The sequence below is a fragment of the Schistocerca gregaria genome, chromosome 3 (genome assembly GCF_023897955.1).
Source record: "Schistocerca gregaria isolate iqSchGreg1 chromosome 3, iqSchGreg1.2, whole genome shotgun sequence".
Classification (NCBI taxonomy): Eukaryota; Metazoa; Arthropoda; class Insecta; order Orthoptera; family Acrididae; genus Schistocerca; species Schistocerca gregaria.
The window spans coordinates 215,166,066-215,181,780 of NC_064922.1; the positions used below are offsets into that span (position 1 = coordinate 215,166,066).

A 15,715-nucleotide genomic window follows, 5' to 3' on the forward strand; every position below is an offset into this window, starting at 1 on the left:
CATGCGTTGCAGGTCGTAGAATTAAGGAACATGTCGCTGCTCACGCATGATGACATTCTTATAGAAATTTGTTACAAAATCAAAATGAACTCGCAATCTGAGATTCTAAAAAACTCATCTAGCCCTGTCTGTGTATACGAAATAGATCAGTAAAAATAAAGGCGTCGAGGTGACGCCATCTTTGTCATTCGAAGACATTTGAAACACCTCTGTACTGCCATTTCCAAACTAATTACGAATCTAACGAGTATGGACGAAATAAGAGTCTGGATTGAGGTCAGGCAGGAGGCTGTGGTAACACACACTGGAAAGATCCAGTGTCAAACAACTTAACTTTCGCAAGCCCAACGTATATTTCACCTATGTGTTTCAGACGGGAACACGTTAAATGATATTAACACGGAATTCTGGAAAGCTAATGAATGCTTCATGTATTGAGTTCCCATTATTGACGTAGACTTGGACAGTGCCAATGTTTTTGCTATTTGTACGATCTGAAGCTATGTATGCAGACAGATGAACTCTTTGTGCCTATTGACTATCGACTAAATTAAGTAAAAAAAGTGATCTGAAGACGTTGTTACCGACCCCACTGCAGTAACCCTGAAACTGCAACACAGAGCTGAAACTGTTTCATATGACAGAAGAATAATACAGGAAGGTAAAACGAGTAAGTATTTCCTATTGCAGACGTGTCGGTAAACGGCATCAAGGGTTATGAGAAAGCAGGTGAATCAGTAATTTTAGAAACGGAGTTAGTTCAGAAATGAAAAAAGTTCAGGAAACGATAACAACCGACTGCGGATGAGAGAATAAGAAAATCAAATTTTTTTTCTACGTGTTTGATGACAAAGGGCTGTAACCAACAATTTGTAGTTTCAAAATAGCAATAAATTATTAAAATTACAGGAATTCCGTCGCTTTTAAAATTGTTATACTATGGATTCTAAATGTAGGCTGCTATAATTTTTAGTCCTACATAAAACACAAGCCTCTGAACGTTAAAATACACCGAAGTTAACAAAACATGGAAGGTAACTAACTTATACTAGCAAATTTAAACTAATATAATTCGAAGAGTATGTATTACGTCATTTTTTCTGTTCTTTGTATTTTCTTCAAGAGTATTGATGGTAATGACGCTACGCAATATTACCAATGGAATGTGTGGACTAAGACAGTTTTCTGTACATGACCAAATTAGTGTAAATTTTCTGCAAGATTTCGATAGTACTCTTTTTAGTCCTCAGGCAAATACATAAGTGTCTTCGCAATATCAGCAAATTTTACTTCATCAGTTTACGTTCTTATAGACTCTGTTGGATAAAAGGCCTACTGGATAACTAATTCTAGTGGTTTTCAGTTAGAATGTGTATTGCACCAAACAATTGGTACAATCAGATACAATAACTTTACCCAGTAATATGCACAAGTATTTGGAATGCCTGAAAATTAATATCTGGAAATGGGTTTCTGGCGCCGTGGAAGACTGACACATTCTGTAAGGATTACATTCTCCTTATACAAGTCAGGCAACCACTCTCTGAAATGTCTTGTATCGTCAATATCTGCCATTCTAACGGTATATTTAAGTTTGGAACTTGATTCGTATCATTAAATAGCACACCTGTTTTGGATGATATTTTCTGTCATGCTTTCTTATTAATCTCTTTAATACCCAGAAACCATGGTGGTTTGATAGGAAAGAATGTCTCTCTACAGGGATAACTGCTCAGTACTCTCAAAAGGTATGTTTCCTGAGTTAGGGGAGCTCGCACAATCGTCAGGTTAATGTCTTTCTTCCCGCAAGCACCGGGGAATAGATGGAGTTCAGTAATGTTTTTCGACCGATTATCATTGATGTAGTGTGTAATGAAAATTTTTATCTGACCTGGCCTTTTATCGCTTAGCATTCGATGTAGATGTAGATATTGCTAGTTTCAGTCTTTATGTTGTGAATTTCAAATACGTTAAGCTTCAAATGACAACAGTAAAGTAACTCTTGTACTGGAGCAACTGGGAAACTTACATTTTACGTGTAGTCAAAGGTGAGCACTAATGTGGTAGCCCAAATTTTATATCTAAGTCTTCTTTAAAATGTTTAGCATGCTACAGATAAATTACTTTAATGTGTGGGTGCTTAACTTTGACCAGGTCGAACATGATTTTCACAGACAGTCTTCCGTCCAGTTACTGTGACTCTTTCACGGTATAGTGACACTGTTTTGTAAGCAGTTATTGGGTATGACTTTAGATATGCATTTTAATGCCAGTAGACTTCACATGTGCGGTAAAATTTTTCCCAAGCTGGTCTCTTGGAGGTTTACCAGAAAGCAGTACTTCCGTTAGATGGCGAATTCTTCCATCACAGCCGGCGGGTTTGGCCGAGCGGTTCTAGGCGCTTCAGTCTGAAACAGCTCTACCGCTACCGTCACAGGTTCTAATCCTGCCTAGGGCATGGATGTGTGTGATGTCCTTAGGTTATTTAGGTTTAAGTAGTTCTAAGTTCCAGGGGACTAATGACCTCAGATGTTAAGTCCCATACTGTTCAGAGCCATTTGTACCATTTATTGACTTCCATCACACTTTAAATCATGTAAACTAATAAAAGCTTTCTGATGCACTTCCGCTTTTGATTTGTTGATGATAGTATAGTATGTGACGCTAAAACTACGCTTTGCCAAACTGTTTGCTTTACCTGGACGTTTCCTCTGTACAGTATGATGTTCTGTTATACCTTGCGAACAGAGGTCTTTCTTATTGTTGTTTTTAAACAGTTGAATCTATATAAAATTTGATTCTCTTGTACCTCACCTCTATCAGGAAAACAGTCTCTCTTACAGCTGCATCTGGGACCAGTTTGTCCTGCTGGACACTACCACTATTATCATTATATTCTTTTCGTCCGCACGACGCCGTTTAACTATTTCACTTATGTAAGCATCTACATTAATAACGTATTAACGCCGTTTCCTCTTGTTTCCACCACCCACAATTTATGAAACTCTTCACAGCGCAAAGTATAAAGGTAATCTAGTGCCTTGATTCGCGAACCAAGCAAATCAACCATTTATAACAAACAATGAGTGTACTGCATTGTGAATGGTGCTAACAACATTACGTATACTACCAGAGGAGTCCTGGACTACTACCTAAATTTAATTAGATCTATCGCACTCTGTTGTGCTACAGGTACACGTTGGGCTCTTCACGCAGAATGATAGATCTTCGTTCAGAAAAGGAGATTGTAAATAAATCTGACTTCCGACAACAGTAGATTTCCGTAGGTTCTAAAATTACTGATTCTAGCACTAATCGTTAATAAACATATCTACGTCACGTCGTAGTGAAAATAGGGAGATTTTATTATTGATGGTTCAAATGGCTTTAAGCACTATGGGACTTAACATCTGAGGTCATCAGTCCCCTAATCTTAGAAGTACTTAAACCTAAGTAACCTAAGGACATCACACACATCCGTGCCAGAGGCAGGATTCGAAACTGCGACCGTAGCAGCAGCGCGGTTCCAGACTGAAGCGCCTAGAACTCATCGGCCACAGCGGCCGCTAAACACATTGAACCCGTTTCAGAAGTCATCCAGTACACATTAACTCTAGTTATAGGATAGACAGTCCTTATTTGAGTAAAATGTCATCAAACATCTCTCGTTTTACAACACCAAAAAAAAAAGACTAATTGCTACAAAAGCCTAAGAGAGATGGACAACCAGATATAGGTAGCTACCAGCGTCCTTGTTTCTGAACGTAACACAAAGGATCGCTGTGTTCCAATTTCAATAACCATGCGGCGTGTGGAATTAATGCATGTGAAAAACAATACTTCCTTCAAGAAACTTAAGTGAAATTGGAGTGGAAGGCGAGGCTTTAACCAAGGGCATGTAGGGAGCTTACCCTATAATAATGAAATTGATGATTAAATCCGCAAAACCAATGTCCCAAATGTAGCCAAATGTAGGGACAAACTAAACAGAATATAGCGTCAGAATGCTGCTTCAGCCAGGCAACGCTTCTCGTTAACCGGAATTCGCGGCAAGACCTCTGATTCTCGCAAGGCACGTTCACTGATCTGCGTGAGATATACGAAGCTTGACAAGTAAGAGCTAATGTGACAACCAGCCATGCATTGCAGGCCGTCAGAAATACGATAGTGTTGGAAAACAGCGAACTGTCGAGCAATGCCCTTCCGCGCGTATGAAAGAAGTTGTTGCGAATAGCCAACATGATTCAGGCTCACTGTTAAGCACGCTTCACACAGAGATCAGAGCACTGACCGTCTTGTCGTGGAGCAGCTGCACACGGCAGTCGAGGGTGGCCGTCTGACCAACTCGCACGCTGACGTTGCCCCCCTCGGAGCTCTCCACGTGGGGGCCCCAGTCGTGATGGTGATGCAGGTGCTCCATCCGCGTCGTGGGGCCTGCACACAAGCAACACGACACGTCAGCACAGGCATCTCAGCAAAACCCCACCTGTTTTACAGGAGATGTTATCCTCAGTATTCTAAGAAAAATTACGTCTGCTGTTTATACAAAAATGGTTCAAATGGCTCTGAGCACTATGGGACTTCACTGCTGAGGTCATCAGTCCCCTAGTACTTAGAATGACTTCAAGCTAACTGATCTAAGTAATAGACGGCAAATCATCGAGTAAAATTGAAGTGATATCAGGTGTTCCCCAGGGAAGCGTCCTGGGACCTCTGCTGTTCCTGATCGATATAAATGACCTGGGTGGCAATCTGAGCAGTTCTCTTAGGTTGTTCCCAGATGATGCTGTAATTTACCGTCTATTAAGGTCTCCAGAAGACCAGTATGATTTGCAAAGCGATTTAGAAAAGATTGCTGTATGGTGTGTCAGGTGGCAGTTGACGCTAAATAACGAAAAGTGTGAGATGATCCACATGAGTTCCGAAAGAAATCCGTTGGAATTCTATTACTCGATAAAAAGTACAATTCTCATAGTTGTCAATTCAACTAAGTACCAGGGTGTTAAAATTACGAACAACTTCAGTTGGAAGGACCACATAGATAATATTGTGGGGAAAGCGAGCCTCAGGTTGCGCTTCATTGGCTGGACACTTAGAAGATGCAACAAGTCCACTATGGAGACAGCTTACACTACACTCGTTCGTCCTCTGTTAGAATATTGCTACGCGTTGTGGGATCCTTACCAGGTGGGATTGACGGAGGACATCGAGAGGCTGCAAAAAAGGACAGTATTATCACTTAATAGGGGATATAGTGTGGCAGATGTGCTACGCGAGTTGGGATGGAAGTCATTAAAGGAAAGACGTTTTTCGTCGCGGCGAGATCTATTTACGAAATTTTCTCTTCCGAATGCGAAAATATTTTGTTGAGCCCAACGTACATAGGTATCAATGACCATCAAAATAAAGTAAGAGAAATCAGAGCTTCAACAGAAATATTTAGGTGTTCGTTTTTCTCGTGCTCTGTTCGGGAGTGGGATGGTAGGGAGATAGTATGATTGTGGTTCGATGAACCCTCTGCCAAACACTTAAATATGAATTGCAGAGTAATCATGTAGATGTAGATGCAGATGTAGTTGTAGATCACACACATCCGTGCTCGAGGCAGGATTCGAACCTGCGAACGTAGCGGTCGCGCTATTCCAGACTGTAGCGCCTAGAACCACATGGTCCATCAACGGATCACCAATTTAGCATTCGAGGGCAGAGTGTAGGGTGAAAGTCGTAGAGGGAGACCAAGAAATGAATGCACTAAGCAGATTCAGAAGGATGTAGGTTGCAGTAGGTACTGGGAGATGATGAAGCTTGCACAGGATAGAGTAGCTAAGAGAGCTGCATTAAACCAGTCTCTGGACCGAAGACCACAACAACAAAAACAACAACAAAGTCGTTAATGTTCAGCTTCAAAGGAATATGGGATGCTGTCAACTAACTTTTTTGGACCATACATCCAGGATGATGGCTAATAAACGAAACCAATAGATGCGTATTGACACAAATAAACAGCTTACGATTAGAATGCTTTTTAAAAAAGAGATTAGTAACTTTTTAAAGCAACAACGCAAAGTAGACAGTTGTAACGCAATCTACAGTCTCTGTGTGTGACGCAAGCTTATCTGGTGCGCTTCACACCCAGAAATCGCATTTTTATCTTGTTTGTATATGAGAAAATCGTGTTGTGATGGGTGTAAGAGGGAGAAATGGGAAGTAGCACGAATTGTAATTCTACGGCGGGAACATTAAATCCTATTGAGATTGCAGTTTATCATTTCGTGATGTTGCTCAATATGACCAGGGTCCCATCACTTCTATGTGACTATGATATCTTTGGGATCAAGAGTATCTTCTTCAAAGCCTGCAGGATTTCAATAGCCCCGTGTTACTAGCACCTGACAGGACAAATGGGTTGTTCACTTCTCCCTCCAAAACAGTACAGCGTGGTCAAGTACTTCGATTCCGGAAATGATCTTGTTTATGGCAAGAAACGTTGCCACAACTCGAATGTAAATTTTTATGGCCAAAATCACGTCAATTAGTATTTATTACTGACGACTGGATTTGACAGATAGAACTGTCATCTCCTGATCTTAAAAATATACGTAATTGTATACTTTAACATATATCCATGATGTCTATAATATGTGTTGCAAATATTTGTACATACGTGCATTCGTACTATATTTCTTGCACTAAAAAGGCTCTTAACGCTACGTGTGTGAACAAGACCATATTCAGAATGATTTTTATGTGTACATCGTTTTTACTATTTATAATTTATATGTGAAATGTATTCGAACTTATGAAGACGAACAGCCATTAGCTGCACAGTGGAATGACTACAATGAAAATTCGTGCCGGCCCGGAACTCGAACGTTGCTTTCCCACTTACCGCGAACGGTCCTCTTGCCACTACGGTGTCCGAGTACTACAAGTGGATGACGATACATGGAAGGTTTGAGTCTGGTGGTGAGTCGTGCTCGGACAGACTAATAGTAAAACATGGTTGCGATGTTCCAGGGCTCCAGTCCGAGTCTGACACAAATTTTCACTGTCGTCATTCCACTATACAACTGATGGCTGTCCATATTCGCAACTTCGATTTCGTTGTACGTATTTCATAACGACTATAGTAGCCGCATCGCCTGCATGTCCGAAGGAACTTTGCATCATACTTCTGAACAGTACAGGTACTGCAATATCGCATGCGTAATTTGCTGTTTATACTCCTCCACAATGAAATGGTATCAATGACAATAAGACACGATTTAGAACCAAAAATCTTATGTTTGTGAGTATACTGTTCAAAGCAGGGAACAACAACCAGAACAGCGATGTATGTAGATATTTAGGCACTGCATATAAAAATATCTGCATTTATACGAATTTTAAAACATAGAATAAGTAAATTATCATATTTGTCCAAGGGGCAATTAAAAAGAAACGAGCCGGAGGCATAATTACAGAAACCAGTTCCTGTATTTTACAAATATTGATCCTGGCTACTAAGTCGCTTGTCCCACTGTGACACAAGGTGGTGAATGGCTGTCTCATCACATTACCGGGGCTGCGATGTGAACCGGTTCTGCACATACAGCTGGACGTCGTCATCCGAGGTGAATCGTTTGCCCCTCACAACGTTTTTAAGGGGACAAAATATGAGAAATGACCGAGAAATCTCACCCTTAAGATAATTCTGCTTCTCGACAATGCAAAGCCTCATAGACAAACACAGTCGCGGCACTCCTGCAGAAATTGACAGGGGAGGTTGAAAGAAGATTAATGTTAATGAAGTAAGAGACCCAGGCAGTGGACACCAAATGAAAAGGCGACTCATTATGTTTCAGATCTAGACAGCCATGAAAATGCGAAAGATCTGTTAATCAGAACTCAGCGAGGAGTTGTAGTCTAATTCACAATCGATTTATTGATCTCGTACATGATTAGGCAACAAAATTACTAAAGAAACATCATACAAAATATATTTATTTAACAAAACCGTTACTACAAGGGGTTCTATGGTGGACAATGTGATATGGTGGTGATCGACACACGACACCAATGCTAGTCGCTTTATCTTACTTCATACACGTGAATCCAGGTTATGGCATCAAACTACGCCACCACCAGGCATCTGTATTCTACAATACAAAAAAGAGGAAAATTATGGTTCGAAAGAACAGGGTGCTAAGAAGTATATATTGTAACCCTACTTTCGTACCAGCGAATACTTTACCATCCTGCTTGTCAAGGCGGCACACAACGATGCGTTTAGCGACTTAAGTCATGGACGGCGGAAACAGGTTGTTTAAATGCGCGTTCCAGAGAAATTCAAGTTCGCGGTCTCACGTTCGGTTAATTCAGAACAAAGGTACTTCCCTAGGAGCCTCTGAAACCCCGATGGAGTCCAGTGTGCAGGTGGACCTGTTTGCTGGTCTGCCAAACCAATTTGACTCCGTGCTACGACTGTGCATGTCGGAATACGTCAAATGTTTAGACGGCCGACTCAAGACAAATAAGTATTCCCACGCGTCACTTGTTGAGACCGTGATGATATAAGCAGTACCCCTGACGGTTGAGAAGGTGACTGCCACATGCTCTAAGTCGAACACTAGCGAAGAACACAAGTCTCACAGTTTATGTAGGGACCTGCAGTTTTTTACTAGCGGAGCGCCCATACGAGAGACTTGTGCCAAGGTGCCCTTTCTTCCTTTCTCACAACTTCCCCTCAGCTCAGTTCCAAGAGCACGTTTCTCTTTTTTGACTTCCCTCACTTTCACACTAGCCAATCACGAGCTGGCGCCTGGCAATCTAAGCTCAGAGAATGGTCTTAGCACTGCAAACCGATTTGGCCAATCAGAGACTTGAAAGTTAATTGGCAGAAACGGAAAAATTCAGTTTCGCGGCCTCTTTCCCACGCATTTGCCGTGTCTTTTGCTAACACAACACAGGGTGAAGGCACAGCCCTCCATAAACAGCTTGTTACCTCCCCTGTTGCGTCCATTTCAAAGTTTGCAAAGAACTGCCACCAACTCGTAAAAGCTTCATGCTCTCACAAACATCTTTTGAAACAGAGTCTGGACGTCTGGAAGCCAGATTCCCTGTCCCACGGAGATTTGCAGAACATTTACATTTCTTTTGGAGGCTTGCTCGCTAGCAATGGCCTATCCTCTGACTTATTCTCGGCCTACAATGCGCTGTCGGTGAATTTTCGGAGCTAGGCCGTATAACTGGGTATCAGCCCCCGGTCTGTCGCCAAGCTAATGTGGTTTGCACAATGTAACCGCTGCATGCGCCTGTCTGGAAATGTCTCCTCATCGTTCCAGAGAGGAAAACGAGCTTTGTCGGCCCACCAACGCCGTGTTTTTAGTGCAGTCGTTTAACCTGGCATCCTGTTCCTTTGAAAGCAGGTAAAGCCTACTGTATTTCTTCCCTAGAGCATGCAAACAAGACCATAAACTGCTGCCCGCCATTTCATCACAATGTATGACGTCAGTAGATCGTATTACGTACACCGAATCAGACGTGAGAGTGCCCTGCAACCTATCAAGGTTCTCGACCACCCTGCACACACTACGTACCCCTCTCCCTGTGATTACGCCATTTTTGGCCCCTTAAAAAGACTCTGAAAGGCAAACGATTCACCTCGGACGACGACGTCCAGCTGTACATGCGGAACTGGTTAACATCGCAGCCCCGGGAATTTTGAGAAAGCCATTCACCACCTTGGGTCACAGTGGGAGAAGTGTCTCAACAGCCTGGTTCATAACTTCTAACATACATGTACTGTTTCTGTAATTATGCCTCTGGCTCGTTTGTTTTTGAAAGCTCCTTACAATATTTCCTGGATATCAAATTTTAATAGGTAGAAGCTGTATGGAGTGTCATCTTGGAAATGATACAAGTTTCAGGATTGTATGGGAGTAAGTGTATCAATCTATCACAAGAGACATGGTTATGAAAATATCTGACTCGAATTAGAATGACAAAATTTCAATTTTGATGCTGACCTGATTGTGCAGAACTAGCAAAATGTATTAGATATACAACAGCATCGTCTCACTTTAGTCTTCTGCTCACTCTTGCCTGAATGAAATTATAATCTACCCCGAGGCCACCTGACGTCATTCGGCTGATCGTAGCTGAAAGAAAGTATCCAATCCGAAGTCAAGTGTATTCGTTAATTCGGCCTCCCTCAGACTCCGAACGTCGCTTCCTCCCAGTTATAATAAAAGCAGCGTTAACAGCTGTGAAGAAGCAGATTCGATATTTCCCCTTGTTATGTTTTCCCTTCCTGCAATTTTTTTTCACAAATATCTCCAGTGGTTATTTTTATGACATGTGAAAAGTATCTGAAAATCTAAAATATTGACACACTGTTTTTCTAACTTAATATTAGTATTTTACATTCCTTTGGCTATCAGAGTTAACGAGCTAATTAGTTTAATAAAAACTGTGCTAATTACTGTCACCAGCAATTTTAAAACTTTGCTGTCGGTGCCCATACGCAAACATATACCCAATTACTAATTTTCAAATCATGAAGTACGAAAACATATTAAATAAGTGAAATATCCACACTGCTAATGACGCAAATGTGTAGCAACTTCTGCCTTCATTTAGGTTCAGAGTAATTAGAATCGTTACTGATATGAAATCCCGCATTTTGTCAAACTAGGCAGCTAGGTCCATAGCAATTGTTGTTCTATCTATATGTTCATATTCTGAATAATCTCCTTCCATTATTCAGTTATTTATACATGTTAATGTGTAATTGTTACTTACATAAAATACCAGAAAACAACATTAAATAGATGTAATACTAATCATTATAATGTTGTGAAAGTGAGGCAGCTGGAAGCCAATTTAGCGAGCCTGAAGGACAATGTGAAATGTGCAAGAGCCACGTCTGCCAATACAAGGAAATATACTGTAGAAGAGTTAACACAAATTACAACTCATACAATGCACAGCGCTTTATCGAAATTTCGAATCCTAAAGATCATTCTGTAATTCAGTGACTGTTTTTTATGATTGACTGTGGACTTACAATTAACCTCTGGAACTGCGTCAATCTTCAGTAGTGATTCTGTAAACTGCACTGTACCGTTAGCTGTGTTTTTTCCAAATGCACATCAATTTATCGTATTGATCTTAATGTTATGCTTTGGGACAGTGTGTTTACAGAGTGTGCTAATATTTTACTTGCCACTCGAAAACTTCTGTGTCATTCCGGTTTTAGATTATTGCACTTCAATGATGATTTTGTAACACATAAACAGATTGTAGTATGTGGATTACCATTTATATGTAAATTATTACAGATAATCAGACTTGATCTGGACATAAACCATACGTCATTCAACGTCAAAGAGCTGTTGAACAATTTGCACTGGGAACTTTGTGTGGTTCTTGTCAATTGAAATAGCCTACTTTAGACGGCCACTTATCAGCTATATTCGACAGAGGCGCCACTACTGAAGGCATACTGACACGGATAAATACGGATATGTTGCACAGTGACCGTCAATAACACGTGAAGCTGTATTCAGAGATAGCTGTAAAAATTCGAGACTGTTCTTCAAAATGACGATTTTTATGGGTTCGCAACATTTGTTCCTAGCGGCACCCATAAAGATTCTTTGCAGGCTTAAAATCAATACCGAAAGCTCTATCATACTCGTCAGATCAACTCCACGACAGTGTAACAATGCATACTATAGCTATTCTTCTAGCCAGGACATCCACTTCTGCCTCGTGACCAAACCAAGCGATATTGCACAGTGATATTTAAAATGTCCACAGTTTTCCTAAATCTCTTAAAAGACAATTGCCAGGATTATTCCATAGATTAGGCCTTAGCGTAGTCTTTTCCAGTGCCATCACCATCCAAGCTTGAGCACAGTCTCTGTGCACCCAAGGCGCTAAAAGATTCCCTTCATCACCTTTGTACAGAAAGACTTTTACGTAAACCAACAACACGAAATGTATTCGAACCTGCGATACGAACAACCACTAAATGCATATGGTAAGGACGACGATGAGAATTTGTGGAAGACTGGAACCCAGATTTCCAGAGTTACGTGAGTGGTTACCTTAACCAATCTGTCTATCCGTGGACGACTCCGGTTAGACTCAAGCTGCATGCACTTCCAAAGGAACACTGAATCGTTCTTCTTAACAGCACAGGCACTGTAACATCAGAATCCAACAAGTAGAATTCAGACAAGAATGGGGAAACTGGAGTTCCATCTTTATTGACAATACAGCAAAAGTATGGAAGGAAGGTTAGCACACATAAAGAGAACGCCGTAGCTACTTAAGTGTGCCACTATCAAGCCATCTTCAGTGAATTACAGCAGTTTCCACCAGTCCTATGCACATCTTTATTAGGATGATAGTAGGGTTCATTCTGAGTTAGAAAACACTCCAATTGTATTCTAGGAAAGGTCACTGATAAAGTAACGCTGAGGGCGATTAGCAAGTGGGCAGTGCACATTGTGTACCAGTTTCAAGGTCAGTGTTAACGTCAGCTCCTGGGTTACGCAAGTGCCTAATATTGTAGGAAAGTTTAAAGGTCACTGACGACCTCACATTCAGTGTTATTCAATTGCCTAGCACTCGGAGCCAATTTATGTGTCAGAACCTTCATTAACCTATTCGCGAACATTGGGTATGGGAGAGTGGGGGAATTTGACGCAGCTGGTACGATCACATACGTCAATACGTCTTTTAGCTGTGAGGGCTAGTCAAATCTGTTCGGCGCTGACATCTGGTGTTCAATTATACAAACAAGGGTATAGAACGCGGGAGCCGTTCCTTGCAAATTGTCGGCGCAAGAACCAAGAATGTGGTTTGTCTTCATTTCCTCAAATATTTCATCCCTCGTTTCTAAGAGGCAAGCAATTTCCTGTTATTTTAAGATAAAAGTTTTACATGTTATGCTTATCTCTCTACATTTACACTCACCATTTTGCAAGTACTATTCCTCTTAAGCAAAGCGCGAATGTGGAACGGTACTGTTAGGTAGGCCATGCCTGTTGGTGTAATGTGATACACAGAGGCCGAGTTCGTCATTTTACCCCATTTCAGTTCACACTGATGAAAGCAGGTAGCTAGTGAAGCACATTAATGTATATTTAATGAAATTAAAAAAAAAAAACATAGTGCATCTCTTTTACAAGAATGTGTTCCTCTGATCAGATGCGTAGGGCTTACAGTGGTCTCCCGGTCCCGCCTTCCTCATTAGGTTTTCCGTGATTTCCTTAAATGACTCCAGCTTCTTAGACGTGAGGTGAATTAAAAAATACCGTCAGTGCTGTTGATAATGGGATTTCTGTTGGACAGAGCGCCATCTAGCACTTAATACCTGAGTTAAAGATCTGTGTGTAGTATGTGGTAAATTCTACAAAGATTTCGGGGTTTGGCAAGGGTGTATTTATTGTGCTTTGTGGTGACATTCTGAATGCATTGGGTGAGACTCCCGTGAAAAGTATAACTGTTACTGCTGTCTGAAGAAGCATTAGTTGTTTTACGGATATGCAGGAGACTAATTACTGAATAGGCTTTTACTCGAGTTTTTGTCGTTATTGTATAAGAAAACTATTATTATTGTTTTGCATCTGTTAGTTAATTAAGCTAATATTTCCGCTACTTCCTTTCTGTATGCTATGTTGTTAAGTGTTTAGTTAAAAAACATATTACGCAGTACATAAAAAATCGCTCTGAGCACTAAGGGACTTAACTTATAATGTCATCAGTCCCCTAGAACTTAGAACTACTTAAACCTTACTAACCTAAGGACATTATCACACACATTCACGCCCGAGGCTGGATTCGCAAATGTCACCGTAGCGGTCGTGCGGTTCCAGACTGTAGCGCCTAGAACCGCTCGCCACACCGGCCGGCATGCTATACATATAGTTTCTATTATAAGTTCTGTAGAATTAAATACCTTATAGCATTTCTTGCTCCAATTTACCCCAGTTACTGCGTCGTTTCACCCGATATGTCAGGTAAAATGATTCAGTGCAGTGATGCCATAGTTATCATTTTTCTGTGAAACGTGTGGCGACAAATTTATGGTTTTAAGATAAGTTACTGTAAACACATGCGGCTAATGTTAGACGAATATTGAATCCTCTAGTTGCTGTAGAACAAAGTTATATTCAAAAACCTATTGGTGCCCCATAATTCCTCCACTTTCCACTAATGCCGGTATGAAGACAGTTTCAAGGTCACATCTCGTGTCAGGTTACATTTGGTCTTGAGGGGGTCCTGACCACGACTGTCAAGTTATCTATTCTGCCCATACACCTATCCCAACTGTCCTCCCACCACTCTCCTGAAAAAAAAAATTATATTCAAGCAACTCAGCCTCCTTCGTGCCCTCATAACTAGAACAGTTAAGTGAATGATCAATTGGTAGAAGATCAGAATGCCAAAGATAGGCATTACCTTCAGAAACAATCCGACTGATCGATAGATGGCGACTCTTTGCCGTTATTAATGGCCCACCACCCACAAAGACTCGTCCGTGCTTTGCACTCCGCCACCACCCTCGGCAAGTAGCCAATACAGCACAGCTCTGGCTGTGCAGATAGTGATATCCGCGATGGGGAACATAGTCCAATGATTTGCACGTCAGTGTTAAATCATTGGTCAGTTGACCTGTGCAGAGAGATCCATGTGAGCCACTGGATGCAGGCTGCCATTGGTAGGTGGACCTTCTGTTCCTGTATTTCTGTTCCATATTTTATATCACATCGTTCCTACCTGATATACTGCCTCTAACCAGTTCAATTCCTTCGTGTGGTCAACCTCTGAACCAATACAATTCATAATCAAAATATCCACGGGTGTACTGCCCGTCTATAGTGTCCAACGGGCACAATAATTCGGCCATCAAACATGTCGCCATCATCAGGTGAACTGACGGACTGAGCTCCTGTGAACGTGCCGGCACGGAGATCCGTAAGCTATGGCAGCCATAGCGTACGGATCTCCGTGCCGGCACGTTCACAGGAGCTCAGTCCGTCAGTTCACCTGATGATGGCGACATGTTTGATCGCCGAAATATTGTGCCCGTTGGACACTATAGACGGGCAGTACACCCGTGGATATTTTGATTATCAAATACGCCGGGAGAAACTCAAGAATACAATTCATGATTCTTCTCCTCCTCGACTCCCGATATTATAACTACAGTACTTGAGTTAGTGGCTTCAATCTAGTCCAACGCCCCACAGGGAAAGGACCATCAGGTTTCTGATAAACAATAATTATGTCTCTCTCTAGGGAAATTGTTAGGAAATAATAACGAAGCTGTAGCAATTTAACTTTGTCACATCATTCATTCACTACATACTCATTGCAAATATTATTTCGTTCTCTGTGCACAAGGTTTATATTTTAATAATTATTTATTTCTGAAGACTTTCTTATACACAACACATGGGACAACTAGCAACAGGTAAAGGAAAAGAGACACTAAAATATACACAATATTTATGTGTACACTCAGTCTTCAGCCATTCACACAGACACATACACATACATATACGTATGACAAACGGTTCATGCTCCTGTTCCACCCACACAACCCCATACTCATTCACTTTCAGGTGACTAGTGCAAATACAGTAGGATGCTTATCCTGACCCCAATGATGAATCGTTTCTCGACGTGAGCGGACAGGCCGGCTTTCACCTACAATACA

The 15,715-nt window shown here is 41.2% G+C and overlaps 1 protein-coding gene across 1 annotated transcript in view; it reads right to left on the reverse strand.

Moving 5' to 3' along the window:
- The window catches only part of LOC126354525 (uncharacterized), a 1,077,765-nt gene that overhangs the window by 505,249 nt on the left and 556,801 nt on the right, over window positions 1-15,715 (reverse strand). The window contains exon 3 of the mRNA XM_050004252.1: window positions 4,292-4,434. Within this exon, the coding sequence (XP_049860209.1) occupies window positions 4,292-4,434 (143 nt within the window). The remainder of the gene's footprint in view (window positions 1-4,291; window positions 4,435-15,715) is intronic.